Here is a 14,748-nt window from a genome sequence, read left to right on the forward strand (position 1 = left end):
GGATTCTTTACCACTGGTGCCACCTGGGAAGCCCCCATAGATTATGTATGGATATGGGTTATTATTTCTGACAAATGTACCATTCTTGTGTAATGTGTTTATGATAAGGGAAGCCTGGTGTGGGGCATATGAGAATGCTATCTTCACACCTTTCCTGAAAATCTGAAAACATTCTAAAATAAAGATTTATTTTTTAAAAATAGCTCAATCTATTTGTTCTGAAAACTTAATTAAAACCAATTTCTACTCTCCCTAGAAACTCTGGTTTCTTATCAGGCTCACAGAGTCAGTCCTGTTTCTCTCAATCCCTCCTCTACAGGCACAGGTGAGAAGGGGGTTTGCTTAGGAAGGAAGGACTACAACTCCCAGAGTGCCCCTGTGCGGTTGTCAGGAGCAACCAAGGAATGCAGACTAACAGACCTGCCGCTGGAGTCAGGACTATCCACGGATTGACAACCAGCCAGCCATGGGCCAGGATTATTACTCTGTGCTCCAGATCACTCGCAATTCAGAAGATGCTCAGATCAAGAATGCGTAAGTTGGGGCAGGAGCAAAGCTTTTGGGTTGTGCTGGAACGGGCCCCACCCTCACCTCTTCCAAACTGAACTTTCCTGCACAGTTTAGGGCAGGCAAGGTAAACCATGTTCCTTCTCTTACTTCTTGCACACCCACATCCTGGCTTTGGGTTGGGTCAGGGTTCCCAATTCATCATCCCTTACCCTCTATGCCCTGTCTGCTCTCCTGGGTACCGTGGTCTTCCTATCAATAAAATGAGAACAAAGGAGACTTTACCCTTAATATTGTAGAGACCCACATGATTGCGAACAGGAGTGACCTGGCCAGATAGATGTATTACAAATTTTATTCGACTGTCACATGGTAGATGGGTATTGAATAAATCCCATCTCTGAATAGTTACATCAAGTCTTGGGGACTTTGTGATATTTCTAAGAAATCTGGGGCAGGAATCAGAACATTTTTCTGAAAAAATGTTTTTTGGTAAATATTATGTGGGTTCAGTGTGGTCTCAGCAGCTGGAGATACAACTGAATCAGATGTGCAGCTTAATTTTGTTGATGAATACAGATGTTGAATAAGTCACAGTAAGCTTGATGAATGTTACAAAAGGGGACATACAGGGCATGTGGAATCTATATTGGAAAGAGAGAGACCCCTTCAGTGGCTGTCACAATAATCAAGGCAAAAAGATGAGGCTTGAAGCAGGGCAGTGAGCTGGAGAGAGAAGAGAGAATGGACTTAGTTATTAATTGGATCATCGTAGGGTAAAGAAAAAGGGAGGAATCTAGGATAATTTAACAGACTAGTGACAATAGCTACACTCCATTGAATTGTGGAGATGCTGTTCTGAGAACCTTCTATCATTTCATTTAATCCTCACAACAGCCTGAGTGGTAGGTACCATTATTATCCCAGGACCATGTGCCTAGTAACCGGCAGAGCCAGTATTCAGACACTTTGCCTTATATTGTTGCCTATCATTGTTGCCTACCATGGATCACCTCCAGTAAGGGATCTCAGTGAGCTAACTGGAGAGAGTCTACAGTGTGGTTGAGAAATAAGACACAAACTCATGAATCAATTAGAGAACAATTCAGGATAGTCTGTGATGTCATCCACTGTTCATAACATTTGGTTGGCCATTGAGACCTGTCTAGGGAAATGTCACAAGGAGAAAGGGCAGTTGAAAAGCAGAAAGATGAGCCCAACCTAAGCATTAGAAGCCTTGCTTCCATGGGGAAACAATGGAAACAGTGAGAGACTTTGTTTTGGGGGGCTCCCAAATCACTGCAGATGGTGACTGCAGCCATGAAATTAAAAGATGCTTGCTCCTTGGAAGGAAACCTATGACCAACCTAGGCAGCATATTAAAAAGCAGAGATATTACTTTGCCAACAAAGGTCCGTCTAGTCAAAGGTATGGTTTTTCCAGTAGTCATGTATGGATGTGAGAGTTGGACTATAAAGAAAGCTGAGCGCAGAAGAATTAATGCTTTTGAACTGCGGTGTTGGAGAAGACTCTTGAGAGTCACTTGGACTGCAAGGAGATCCAACCAGTCCATCCTAAAGGAAATCAGTCTTGAATATTCATTGGAAGGACTGATGTTGAAGCTGAAACTCCAATACTTTGGCCACCTGATGGGAAGAACTGACTCATTGGAAAAGACCCTGATGCTGGGAAAGATTGAAGGTGGGAGGAGAAGGGGACAACAGAGGATGAGATGGTTGGATGGCATCTCTGACTCAATGGACATGAGTTTGAGTAAACTCCAGGAGTTGGAAATGGACAGGGAAACCTGGCATGCTGCAGTCCATGGAGTCGCAAAGAGTCAGACACGACTGAGTGACTGAATTGAACTGACTGAAGCATTAGAAAGAGCCAGGTCTGAACCTAGGTTCTCTTACCTGCTAGCTGTAAGACCTGGGCAAATTACTTAACCTTTCTGAACCTCAGTCTTCCCATCTCTCAAAGAAAAAAAAAAAGTTGTTGTGGTACTGAAATAGAATTATATGAGATAATGAGATGAAAATGCAGAGCAGTCATTTGCATCTGAAACCATGTCTTATAAAGAGTGATTAAAAAAACAATTTATGTTCTAAATGATGGTTTTTAACCCTTCTTCCCTGAAACAACTCTTAAAGCATGAATCACTTGTTTGAGACACTCCCTTATGGGAGTACCTAGATTTTGACACACACACACCCCCAAAAGATTAAACATATAATGAAGAAAAGTACCAAAGAAAGTTCCTAATCACCCAGCTATTAACTTCTTATTCATTTTAGGCTGCCACTTCTAGGCTGTGACTTCACCTCTTTCTCTCCCACTCAGGAAAGCAGGTGCCACAAGCATCATCTTAAAATCCCTCAAGTTTATATGAAAAACTGAACTCTTCTCAAACCTCATTACTTTTACTCACTGTTAGTTTTATTGCAATTCTCATACTTAACTACAACCTTTGTAAGTGAGAAGGGCTGATTTAGGACTTTCAGAGAGGTTGTGACAATTGCCTTCAAGTCTTTCAAGGTAGATCAGATTCTATCTGTAAGGCCCCATGACCCTTGTGGATGGAGACAGGGTTGCAGAACAGCAGACCCAGCTCAGTAAGAAAAGTGTTATTTAAGAGTCAGAGTGGTCCCACAGCAAAATGGGCTGCCTTGTGGAATGGTGAGTTCATGTCATTCATTTACTCATTGCACTTGGTGAGAGGCACTGAGGATGCAGAACTGGACACAGCAGCTGGAGGGACTCACTCACAGGCTGGTGGGAGAGACAGACCCATCAAACGGCTGGAGCACTGTGTGCTAAATACCAGCATCAAAGGCACTGGCGCTGCTGGAAAGGAAGTCTAATCTAGAATGGAGGCTGCAGTCAGGGAAGGCATCCTTGAAGAGTGGACCCCTGAGTTGAATGTGGAAAGATGAATAAATATTTGCCAGGAGGAGATGAAGGGGGCTGGAGAGGGTTGATCATTCCAGGTAAAAGCAGGAGAGTGTTGAAGGCATGAGCAGTGCAGTGTGCAGAGTATGGAGCCTGGAGAGAAGAACTGCAGAGAGGTTGTGGCAGCAGGGAAGGGGAGTGAGTGAGAAGGGCAGAGTGAGAAGGAGGAGTCGAATCTTAGACACATTTGGGTTTTATACTGAATTCAAAGGGCGGGGATTTCCTTGGTGGCCTAGTGATTAGGATTCAGCGCTTTCACTGCCATGGCCTGGGTTTAATCCCTGGTTTGTGCAGTATGGCCAAAAAAAAAATTTTTTTTTTAAGTTTTTACGGGATTTCCCTAATGGTCCAGTGGCTAAGACTCCACACTCCTAATGCAGGGGGCCCAGGTTTGATCCCTGGTCAGGGAACTAGATCCTACAGGCTGCAACTGAGAGTTTGAAAGCATCATTTAAAAGATCTCAAGTGCCAAAATGAAGATTAAAGATTTCTCATGTCAGTACAACCAGATAAATATTTTAAAAAACTTTTTTGTTGTTTTGAAAAGAGAGAAACTCTGGAGCTGCATGAGATTTGAATCCTGACTCCTTGAAGAAAAAAAAAAAAAAAAGACAAAGGAGGAACCAGTGAAGGGTTCAGGCAGGAGAGTGACTTGGTCAGGGAGCATTTTAAAAGGGCAAGTTAACAAAAAAGAGAGAAAGAAATCAAACTGGTGGCAGCACACAGAATAAACTGGAGTTGGGGCGGGGGAACTGGAAATAGGAAGACATGGTTCTGCAATAGTTGTGGAAATGAAGAGGCAAAAAGAAAACATTATCTAGACCAAAAAGCCAGTGTGAGTTTTCACTGGAACAGGGGTGTAAGGGACAAAGGAAAACTTGGAGTCAAAGATACTCAGCTTTTCCACTTGAGGTTCTGTACAAATGGCAGGCAGCCGACAGCAGAGCCAGCTCTGAGCCTTGGACTGTGCCTCAAGGTATTAATCCTTCTTCTTTAGGTACCGGAAACTTGCCCTTAAGAACCACCCGCTGAGGTCCATTGAGCCAGGTGCAGTGGAGACATTCAGGCAAATAGCAGAGGCCTACGATGTGCTGAGCGACCGTGAGTGACTGGGGCTGAGCGTGAGGGTGGTTCCTCTGTCCGCCTTCTCCTTTAATGTCATTCCTCACTTAGAAGAGTGTCAGGCTTTCTGAGGGGGCCCAATGGAGAGCAAGCATTCCTCTTCCTGGCCCAGAATCTAAACAGAGTAGACACAAGCTAAGGTGGAGGACATGGTGTGGAGAGTCCCCAGATTAGGCTGACCTGCTTCCCGTCTCAGCAGCACGGGACTCAGGGTAGGGGCTCCCCAACACCCCCCAGGCCTCACTTGTCCCCTGCAGGGATGCAAAGTGAGATGCTTGCTGCCCAGGGAAGAAGGCTAAGGCTAAGACAGACATACCCAGTTATTCCCAGAGTACCAAGAAGCCAAATCTCTCTCTCCCTGAGGACAGCATAAGTACCAAGGGACAGAGAGAGGTCTGTGATTAGGAAATCTGTCTCTGCTGTGGCAACCTGAAGCCTGGGGAAAGAGATCCTTGCCTCTGTGGCATGCAAGTACCCACGTGGGTTCCCTAGATACTGTCCTGGAGGCTGTGTGGGTACAGCCTTCTGTGTGCAGAAGAGTGGCCAGAAGATCACTAAAGTTTCCCCAGCCCCAAGTTTTCAGGACTTTGGACTCTTAAGATTTCCAAGCACTAGAATTGGCAGCTCTTGACTTCTCATATCCTACAGTCTCAAGGCGCTAGGACTGTATTTACCCACACTAGACAGTGGCTGTAATGACTGAGTTAAACCAAACCCCAGCATAATAGCCCGACCCTCAGTCTCCTGGTTTCTTCTCCAATCCTCAACCCTCCCCAGCAAGTTTGTTTTTCTCATCTTTCCTCTGGGCTATGGGGCCTTACGTAGGTCCACCCAGGGTGAAATTAAATCCCTAACTTCTAGTGTCTCTCTCCAAAGACTTCCAGACAGCAGGCACTTTAGAAATAAGGCTGTCTTCACCCTGCTTCTTCCTCCCTGCCCCATATCCTCTGGCTTCCCAGCCCTCCAGCTCTCTTAGCCCCCATGCTGGCCCCTTCTCAAGGTGACACATATCCACAGCCGTGAAAAGAGGCATCTATGACAAGTTTGGAGAGGAGGGTCTGAAGGGCGGAATTCCTCTGGAGTTTGGATCGCAGACCCCATGGACAACTGGTTACGTCTTCCATGGCAACCCAGAAAAAGTTTTCCATGAGTTCTTTGGAGGAGATAACCCCTTTAATGGTAAGAGGCCCTGCCTGCCCCTCTGCCTTACTAGGGAAGGATGTAGCTGTAGAAGATGCTTTTCTTTGAGTAGTTTTGTTTACTTTAAGAAATATATATAGTGTGTGTGTGCGTGCTCATCCATGCTCAGTCGCTAGGTCGTGTCCAACTGCGACCCTGTGGACTGTCGCCCACCAGGCTTCTTTGTTCATGGGATTTCCCAGGCAAGAATACTGGCGTGGGTTGCTGTTTCCTTCTCCAGGAGATCTTCCTGATCCGAGGATCAAACCCACATCTCCTGTTGTCTCCTACATTGGCAGGTGGATTCTTTATCACTGCTGCTGCTGCTAAGTCGCTTCAGTCGTGTCCGACTCTGTGTGACCCTATAGACAGCAGCCCACCAGGCTCCCCCATCCCTGGGATTCTCCAGGCAAGAACACTGGAGTGGGTTGCCATTTCCTTCTCCAATGCATGAAAGTGAGAAGTGAAAGTGAAGTCGCTCAGTCGTGTCCTACTTAGCAACCCCATGGACTGCAGCCCACCAGGCTCCTCCGTCCATGGGATTTTCCAGGCAAGAATACTGGAGTGGGGTGCCATTGCCTTCTCTGCTTTATCACTGAGCCACCTGGAAAGCCCCATATATATATTTTTTAAAAACCACTATTTATTGAAAAAGAAATAGAGTGGTTAAGCTTTTGCCTTCCACTGCAGGGGGCATGGGTTTGATCCCTGGTTAGGAAGCCAAAATCCTACCTGCCTCCTGGCCAAGAAACCAAAATATAAAACAGAAGCAATACTGTAACAAAGTCAATAAAGACTTTAAAAATGGTCCACGTCAAACAAACAAACAAAAAAACCTTAAAAAAGAACCCCCAAAACATATTCTCTGCTTATAAGAATCCCAGTTCTGCTTAAATATTAGGCTAGGATTCCTAGAAGCCATGGATGGTAGAGCAACCCCCGGTGGTCATATGTCCCAGGCTCAGTTCAAGGGGTGAGGGGGGAGTTTGCTAGGAGGTCTCTAGGAAATAGCTGCCTCCTTGTTAAGAAAGCAGGAGAATTCTTTGTCCCCTACCCCTCAGCATCTTGCATTTGAATACAGTCAGCAGAGGATGCGATTCTCAGAGCTACCACAGCCATCTTGTGATTGTGAGGGGAGAAAGAAGAGGGCTGACATGCTCAGATATCTGAATCAGCGCCGGAGGCCATCTACGGCCAGGCTACTGCTTGTGTAAGAAAGAACCAGTCCTCTTCCTTTAAACCACTTTGAAGGAAAGTTACAGGGCTCAAAATAGCCTGGAGTTAAAATTCCCCTCTGGGTCCTCCCCACCGTTCTATGCAAAACAAAGAACTCTCTCACCCGAAGGCAAGAAAAATGGACATTAAGGTTGATTATGCCTAGCTCCCAGCCAGTCCAGCCTCTGGCCGATCTCCAGAATTCCTTGCCCCAGCCATTTAAGAGATAACTACTCCGAACAACCTTGGAGAAGAATAGACCCCCTTAAGACAGTAGATTTCCACATATATACTTACTCTTTTCTTGGGTTAGGGCAGCAGCTCGGTGGCTCAGACGGTAAAAGCATCTGCCTACAATGTGGGAGACCAGGTTCCATCCCTGGGTCGGGAAGATCCCCTGGAAAAGGAAATGGCAACCCACTCCAGTAGTCTTGCCTAGAAAATCCCATGGATGGAGAAGCCTGGGAGGCTACAGTCCGTGGGGTCACAAAGAGTTTGACACGACTGAGTGACTTCACTTTCACTTTCACTGATCTGACTGCTGTCCCTTTTCGCCTCATTAAAGGTTATCTGTTCCTGTGAAGTGCCCGTCTTGTTCTTTTTCTGAACCTCGCCTTCTCTAACTCCCTTACCCTACATTTTTTGGTGCCGAAACCCGGGAGGGTTGAGATTCCTTCTCGTTCTCCACAGCCAGCTCTTCTGAGTGTGGAAGCCTGCCGACGAGCTCACTTCCCACCTGGGCTTTCAAGACCTCCTCAAGAGGACGCCCTGTACCTTTGTGAGCGGTACAAGTCCTGTGTAAGGGCTTTATTGGTTTTCCACGTAACCAGAGGAATATTGGTCTCTCTCTCTTCCTCTTTTCTCTACATTTTCTTTTCTGCGAGACCAACCAACTCCAGGACAGAGGCCTTTTGCCATTCGACCTCCCTCAAAAAAAAAAAAAAAAGAAAAAGAAATAAATTTCAGCACTCCATTCCTTCTCCCAGAAATAGCCACTCATTGTTACAATTTATGTATCCTTCTAGAAATATTCTGTGCATTTATGAGCTTATATTTATTTTCACATAGCCTTTCATCTTGTTAAGGAAATGGGACCACACTGTTTACACTGATTTTTTTCACTTGTATCTTACAGATTCTCTTATTATACATTATATTACATACAGATCTTACTTATTTATTTTAATAGTTGCATATAAGATTCCATTGTACAGCATAGAGCTGGGCAGGGGTAGAAGAAGTTGAGGAAAGAGGAGTTTGGGGACATCTTGGTGACCTCTCTAACTGGTTAGTGATTAACCCTGCCTCTCCCCTGTCTCAGCTGCTGACTTCATAGGAACTTGAGTCTGAGATCTGTAGTGGTCTTGAGCTGGGATGAACAGTGAGGAGAAATGAAGTCTGGGGGAGGATAGGGAGGACTGCATGCTGTGACCCGTCTTCCACAAAAGCTAACACGTCATTTCTGGCACTACCAACTGCTGCCACCAGAGGACACTCCTCTCTCTCCTGAGGCAGCCAGAGTCAAGGAGCACGGGCCCGAAGTTGGGGGAGGGGAGGGGTGGGCTGGGAGGTAGGGAAGTGTGGGTGAAGGGAGTCTAAACAGGAGGATGAACCAGTGGAGAGCCTCAAGAGATGGTTATCCTTGGATCTGCAATTGAGAATTTACTGAGTCCAAGCTTGTTCTGCTCACTTCAGGACAAGCCAGTAAATTAACAGATGGGTTGTTAGGGCAAGGAATAGCAACTTTATTTGCAAAGTCAGCAGACCAAGAAGATGGTGGGACCCATTGTCCCAAAGAACCATCTTGCTTGAGTTAGAATTCAGCCTTCCTGTATACTTAAAGGGGAGGAGTAAAGTCAAACATGACTATGCCAAAGGTTTTGACTGTGTGGATCAAACAAACTGTGGAAAATTCTGAAGGAGATGGGAATACCAGACCACCTGACCTGCTTCTTGAGAAACCTGTATGCAGGTCAGGAAGCAACAGTTAGAACTGGACATGGAACAACAGACTGGTTCCAAATAGGAAAAGGAGTACGTCAAGGCTGTATACTGTCACCCTGCCTATTTAACTTCTATGCAGAGTACATCATGAGAAATGCTGGGCTGGAGGAAGCACAAGCTGGAATCAAGATTGTCGGGAGAAATATCAGTAACCTCAGATATGCAGATGATACCACCCTTATGGCAGAAAGTAAAGAAGAACTAAAGAGCCTCTTGATGAAAGTGAAAGAGGAGAGTGAAAAAGTTGGCTTAAAGCTCAACATTCAGAAAACTAGAATCGGCATCCAGTCCCACCACTTCATGGAAAATAGATGGGGAAACAGTGGAAACAGTGGCTGACTTTATTTTTTGGGCTCCAAAATCACTGCAGATGGTGACTGCAGCCATGAAATTAAAAGACACTTATTCCTTGGAAGGAAAGTTATGACCAACTTAGCATATTAAAAAGCAGAGACATTACTTTGCCAACAAAGGTCTGTCTAGTCAAGGCTATGGTTTTTCCAGTAGTCATGTATGGATGTGAGAGTTGAACTATAAAGAAAGCTGAACATCAAAGAATTGATGCTTTTGAACTGTGGTGTTGGAGAAGACTCTTGAGAGTCCCTTGAACTGCAACGAGATCCAACCAGTCCATCCTAAAGGAGATCAGTCCTGGGTTTTCATTGGAAGGACTGATGTTGAAGCTGAAACTCCAATATTTTGGCCACCTGATGCGAAGAGCTGACTCATTAGAAAAAACCCTGTTGCTGGGAAAGATTGAGGGCAGGAGGAGAAGGGGACGACAGAGGATAAGATGGCTGGATGGCATCTCCGACTCAATGGACATGAGTTTGGGTAAATTCCGGGAGTTGGTGATGGACAGGGAGGCCTGGCATGCTGCAGTTCACAGGGTCGCAAAGAGTCAGACATGACTGAGCGACTGAACTGAACTGAAAGTCAAACATCTCCTAGTTTCGGTCAGCCTAGGAGAGGATGTGTTCATTTCTTCCTCCCTGCAGTCATTCATAGGTGAGCCTGGTCAGCATGTCTCCTGTGAGCAGAGCAAAGGCATTTTAGCTTAATGTTCATCACCTGGGAGGCGGGGTTGCCAGTTGTTTACTTGCTAAGTTGTGTCCGACTCTTTGCAACCCCATGGACTGTAGCCCACCAGGCTCCTCTGTCTGTGGGATTTCCCAGGCAAGAATACTAAAGTGGGTAGCCATTTCCTTTTCCCAGAGATGGGCCTTTATGTATAATTTAAGCTTACAAGCAATATCCCTTTAGTGATTACCTTGTAATAGAATACAAAGGTGCTTCCCTATTACAAGGGCAGCACATTGGCCTGGCCAAGCAGGCCTCCAATCTGTGAGGTGGGAATGGGAGACTAGGTATTACACTTGGGGACTGAAGAGGTGAGGGATAGTCTATGAATCTGAGTTTCTGGACGTAATTTCTCTTACTCCTCACCTCTCCCCACCTCCTGCAGAGTTTTTTGATGCAGAAGGAAACGAGGCAGACTTGAAATTTGGGGGGCTCCGGGGCCGAGGGGTCAAGAAACAGGATCCTCCAATCGAACGAGACCTCTACCTGTCCCTGGAGGACCTGTTTTTTGGCTGCACCAAGAAAATTAAGATCTCCCGAAGGGTGAGTACTTAGGAACCATCTTCTATCCCCTCCAACCCTACTGGTCACCTCCTCCCTGATCCTAAGTGGAGACCTCAGCTATGGTCTTACAGAAGCATAGAATCTTAGATTTGGAGCCCTAGGATGGTCGAATTCCAGAATCTGACATTTGGAAGGGACAGTTGAGGGTTTTAGCCTGGGTCTTTCCTCCTGTAGGAGTCCCCTCTGTGTGCTTTCCTAACGGGGACCAACTCTTTCCCTTCTCAGCTCAGCCCCATCCCTGAGGGAAGTGGGAAGGCTCTGGACGGGAGGAGTCTCCTGTGAATTCTGCCTTCTGGGTGTTTCCTGATGGTCCCCTGCAGGTTTCTTCTGGGTGTTTGCCTCAGGAGTAAGAAGGAGCCGTGCGGGCATGGAGGATGGGCCACGGCACGTTTCCCAAGGGGATTGGTTGAAGAAGACCTTCAGTGTGTCAGGTCCCAGACCCCATCCTGGCCCTGTCCCTTGGTCCAGCCCTGTGCTAGGCACCCAAGCAAGACCCCTCACACATCTGCCCAGCAGAGGAGATGCCAGCCACAGCCATGATTTCCATGGAGGGAAGGCACCCATCTGGGCATGTGACTGGGAAATAGGTAGATGACAGAGGAATGCTTTGGGAGAGGTCAAGACATGTTGCCCTCCATTTTTTTCCCTTTGGGATTAAGAGATCTGGCAGAGGCTCCAGGTCAGAGCCTCTGGCGGGGAGAGCAAGTGAGTGCGCGTTCACCGTGTGTCTGTTAGTCACCAAGACCACGTAATTTCTAGGGCTGGGGTTGTGACCTTGATCAACTCACGGGGAATGCTTGGCACCTCAGGCCCCAACCCCGTGCCATATCCTGCCATCCTGGAATCATAAGTTCTTGATTCAGTGGAACATAGGATGGGAGTGGGGATGGCTCAGACAGGTTCTCCCCGGTTCTGGAGGACTGAGCTGTGCACAGATCCCATGGAGCATCTTTCACGTGTGTTAAAGCCAGCTGGGAAATCCTGAGCCTACCTCCTTCCCCATCATCTTGCTACAGGTGCTGAACGAGGATGGGTACTCCTCTACCATCAAAGACAAGATCCTCACTATCGATGTAAAGCCTGGTTGGAGGCAGGGCACACGTATCACCTTCGAGAAGGAAGGGGACCAGGTGAGGATTGGGAAAGCTGTCTAAGGTCAGTTACCTGGGTTCGTGTGATGGGAAGACTGAGGAACGAGGCCCCTGGGAGCCCTGGTCTGGAAGGGAGACCAGTCTGCAGGGGAGATGAGCTGATCCCTAATGCCCCTTCTGAGGGGCACTCACAGTGCCTCAGTGAGTGGGTCACCCAGGATTTCTTCTCATTTTGCAGAGTGAGAAACAGGCCCAGAGAGAGAAGGGACTTGCCCAGGGCAAGAGCACCAGAGCTGAAAGGAGATCCCAGTCCTAACATCAGTGCTCTGATTTTCTTTTCAAAAAATTATTTACTTATTTGGCTGTGCTGGGTCTTAGTTGCAGCATGTGGGATCTAGTTCCCTAAGCAAGAATCAAACCCAGGACCCTGCATTGGGAATGTGGAATCTTGGACACTGGACCATAGGGAAGTACCCTTCCTGATTTTCTTGTGTGTTTCTCTGAGTAAAGCCCAATTGTAGGAGCTACTCAGAAGCCATTTATTTATAATAATTTTAAATTACTTATTTAAATAAAAATATAAAATTATTGTCCAAAGCGTGCTGATTCCTCAAATTCTGAAAAGAGAAGGAATGATGTTATCTTTGGAGCCAGAGAGATGAATTCCTCTGCCCATATCTCTTGCTTCTTTCTCACTTATGAAACACCTACTTCCGAAAACCCACTTCAAAACCTACCTCAAAGGACTTGCCTAGTGGTCTAGTGGCTAGTACTCTGCATTCCCAGTGCAGGGGGCCCAGGTTCCATCCCTGGTCAGGGAACTAGATTCCACGTGTCGCAAAACCAAGACCCAGCACAGCCAAATAAATAAAATTAAATTAAAACAAAAAACCCACCCAGTTCTAAAGCTCCCCTCTCCAGGCAGCCTTCCCTGACCTCTCTCTGAGCTCCCACCTCTGGGTTCCTTTTATCTCAGTCTTGAGGATTCACTGTGTCCCTGTTTCCCCTAGACTGGAAGCCCTGGTGGGTAGGGGCCAGTCTGATTCCTCTGTTCCTCTGTTCGAACTCCCACAGGAGTTCCAGCAGAGTTCTGGGACTTAATGAAGCTTGGCAGGACAGTCTTGCAGGCGGTACTCTGACCCCAGCCCAGTATTCTGCCCTCCAGCTGTTGCATCTGCTTGGGCTGCAGAGTAATGGCAAGGGGAGGGTGATGGGTGGGGAGTGGGTGTGTATAGTCATTGGGGTAGGTTTCTTTCTAAGGCCAAAATGGAAAGGCCCTTCCAGAAAAAACTGGTCTAATCTTCTTGTTGTTCAGATGAAGATTTGGAAACAATAGAGACAGGAACTTGGCCAAGGTTCATAACCAATTAGTCCTTGTCACCCCTTGGCCTCCCCTGCCCAGGGTCCCAACATCATCCCAGCTGACATCATCTTCATTGTAAAAGAGAAGCTACACCCTCGCTTCCGCAGGGAGAATGACAACCTCTTTTTTGTGAACTCCATCCCCTTGGGCAAGGTGAGTGGGCAAAGTAGAGGAGCAAAGGGTGGGCAGATCACCTGGGGTCCACCAACCCATCTCCCTCTATCATAACATATATCAATGTCATTCTTTTCTCCCAGACTGTGAACTCCTGAGGGCAGGCTATTGCTCAGCTCACTTACCTGTTAGTCCTTGAACATCCTTTTGTCTCCTTGAGGTCCAGCTTAGAGCCTGGCGTCGGATAGTCTCGTAAAGTACCTTCTAAACAGAATGGACATAGGGACCACTCCCACTTTGGGCCTTCATGTCCCCTAGGCTCTGACCTGCTGCACCGTAGAGGTGAAGACCCTAGATGACCGTCTGCTCAACATCCCCATCAATGACATCGTCCAGTGAGTCCATTTACTTGGGCCCCAATAGATGGGAAAGGGCTTCCTGGTCCTTAGAGGCTAGCCTGGTACCCAGCTGGCACCCAGCTCAAAGCGGGTAAGAAGGATTGAAATCCAGCCCCCACTCTGGCCACGCTGTGGGCTGCATTCATTTGACAAATGGAGTGCCTTTTTCTTACTTGCATGAAGTCATCGTGGAGGCTAGAGGCCCCCAGTGTTAGGAAATCCCTGTTGTCTTCATCCTTTAGAATTTCCAAGCCCTTTCCCCAGCAAGGTCCTCTGTGTGGGAAGCTTGGCAACTGAGTACTCCCCATTCCAACCCAGGGTCTGCTCACTTTCCTTCCCTCCTTGTCCTGTTTTCCATCTAAATGAGATTCCCGGAATCCTCCATCAGAGACTCCAGAATCAGAGATTCACTGTAAATGGATTTCCAGGGAGCAAGCTGTCTGGAACAAGCCAGTCTCCTCTCCCCTGCCACTGGTTCTAGAAGCTGGTGACTGCTGCATGCCTGAGGTTATGTGAGCAGAGGCAGATGTCTGGCTCTGGTGCCCTCTGAGTTCCCTTCTTTCATCCTCCCCTGTCTCAGCCCCAAGTACTTCAAGAAGGTGCCAGGGGAGGGGATGCCGCTGCCAGAGGACCCCACCAAGAAGGGGGACCTCTTCATTTACTTCGACATCCAGTTCCCCACCCGCCTCACACCCCAGAAGAAGCAGATGCTGCGCCAGGCGTTGCTGACGTAACTCTAACTCGGGTGGGCTGGGGCCTGAGCAGGGGGAGGGGAAGGTGAGCAGGGGGAGGGGAAGGTGAGCAGGGGCCTGACCCCACCCCTACACAGCCTCAGGGTGTGCAGGGGAGCCCGCCCACTGCACAGCCGGGACTTGGGGACTGGATGGCATGGGACTTTTGAACTGACACAATAAAGTTTTATTTCCTATCCTACAGCTACACCCAGGAGAGTTATGTATTAGATGGAGAAGAGCTTTATACAGCCCTTCTCGTGGAGCAGAGGCAAGGGCAGGGCCCAAGAAATTGAGGAGCTGGGACCCCATCCTGGCTATGTGAGCCTGGCCAGGTCTCTGAGGATTCAGAGCCTCTGTGCTCCCAACTTGATAGTGGGGTGCAGTGCTGCCTCATCTCTGAGGGTCCCCAGATCATGCTCTCTGGA

General features: G+C 47.5%; 1 protein-coding gene across 6 annotated transcripts; it reads left to right on the forward strand.

The window, feature by feature from the left end:
- The first annotated feature begins 386 nt into the window (after positions 1–386).
- On the forward strand, positions 387–14,522 carry DNAJB13 (DnaJ heat shock protein family (Hsp40) member B13). Of its 6 annotated transcripts, none has more exons than XR_015142176.1 (9): positions 387–534; positions 4,457–4,560; positions 5,599–5,760; positions 9,059–9,987; positions 10,445–10,602; positions 11,640–11,753; positions 13,117–13,230; positions 13,510–13,586; positions 14,170–14,522. XR_015142176.1 is itself a non-coding variant. In XM_086340768.1 (8 exons), exons 1-8 carry the CDS (start codon positions 467–469, stop codon positions 14,321–14,323), a joined length of 951 nt encoding a protein of 316 aa, XP_086196894.1. In that variant the 5' UTR covers positions 387–466; the 3' UTR covers positions 14,324–14,522. The 6 variants fall into 6 exon arrangements, 4 of the variants coding, with proteins under 4 accessions (XP_086196894.1, XP_086196897.1, XP_086196895.1 ...); XR_015142177.1 differs by lacking the exon at positions 9,059–9,987 and adding an exon at positions 10,944–11,054; XM_086340768.1 differs by lacking the exon at positions 9,059–9,987.
- Positions 14,523–14,748: the final 226 nt, after the last annotated feature.

This window comes from Bos grunniens, chromosome 15, assembly GCF_055505025.1.
Source record: "Bos grunniens cultivar Pamir isolate PY7600 chromosome 15, Bosgru_T2T1.0, whole genome shotgun sequence".
Taxonomy (NCBI): domain Eukaryota; kingdom Metazoa; phylum Chordata; class Mammalia; order Artiodactyla; family Bovidae; genus Bos; species Bos grunniens.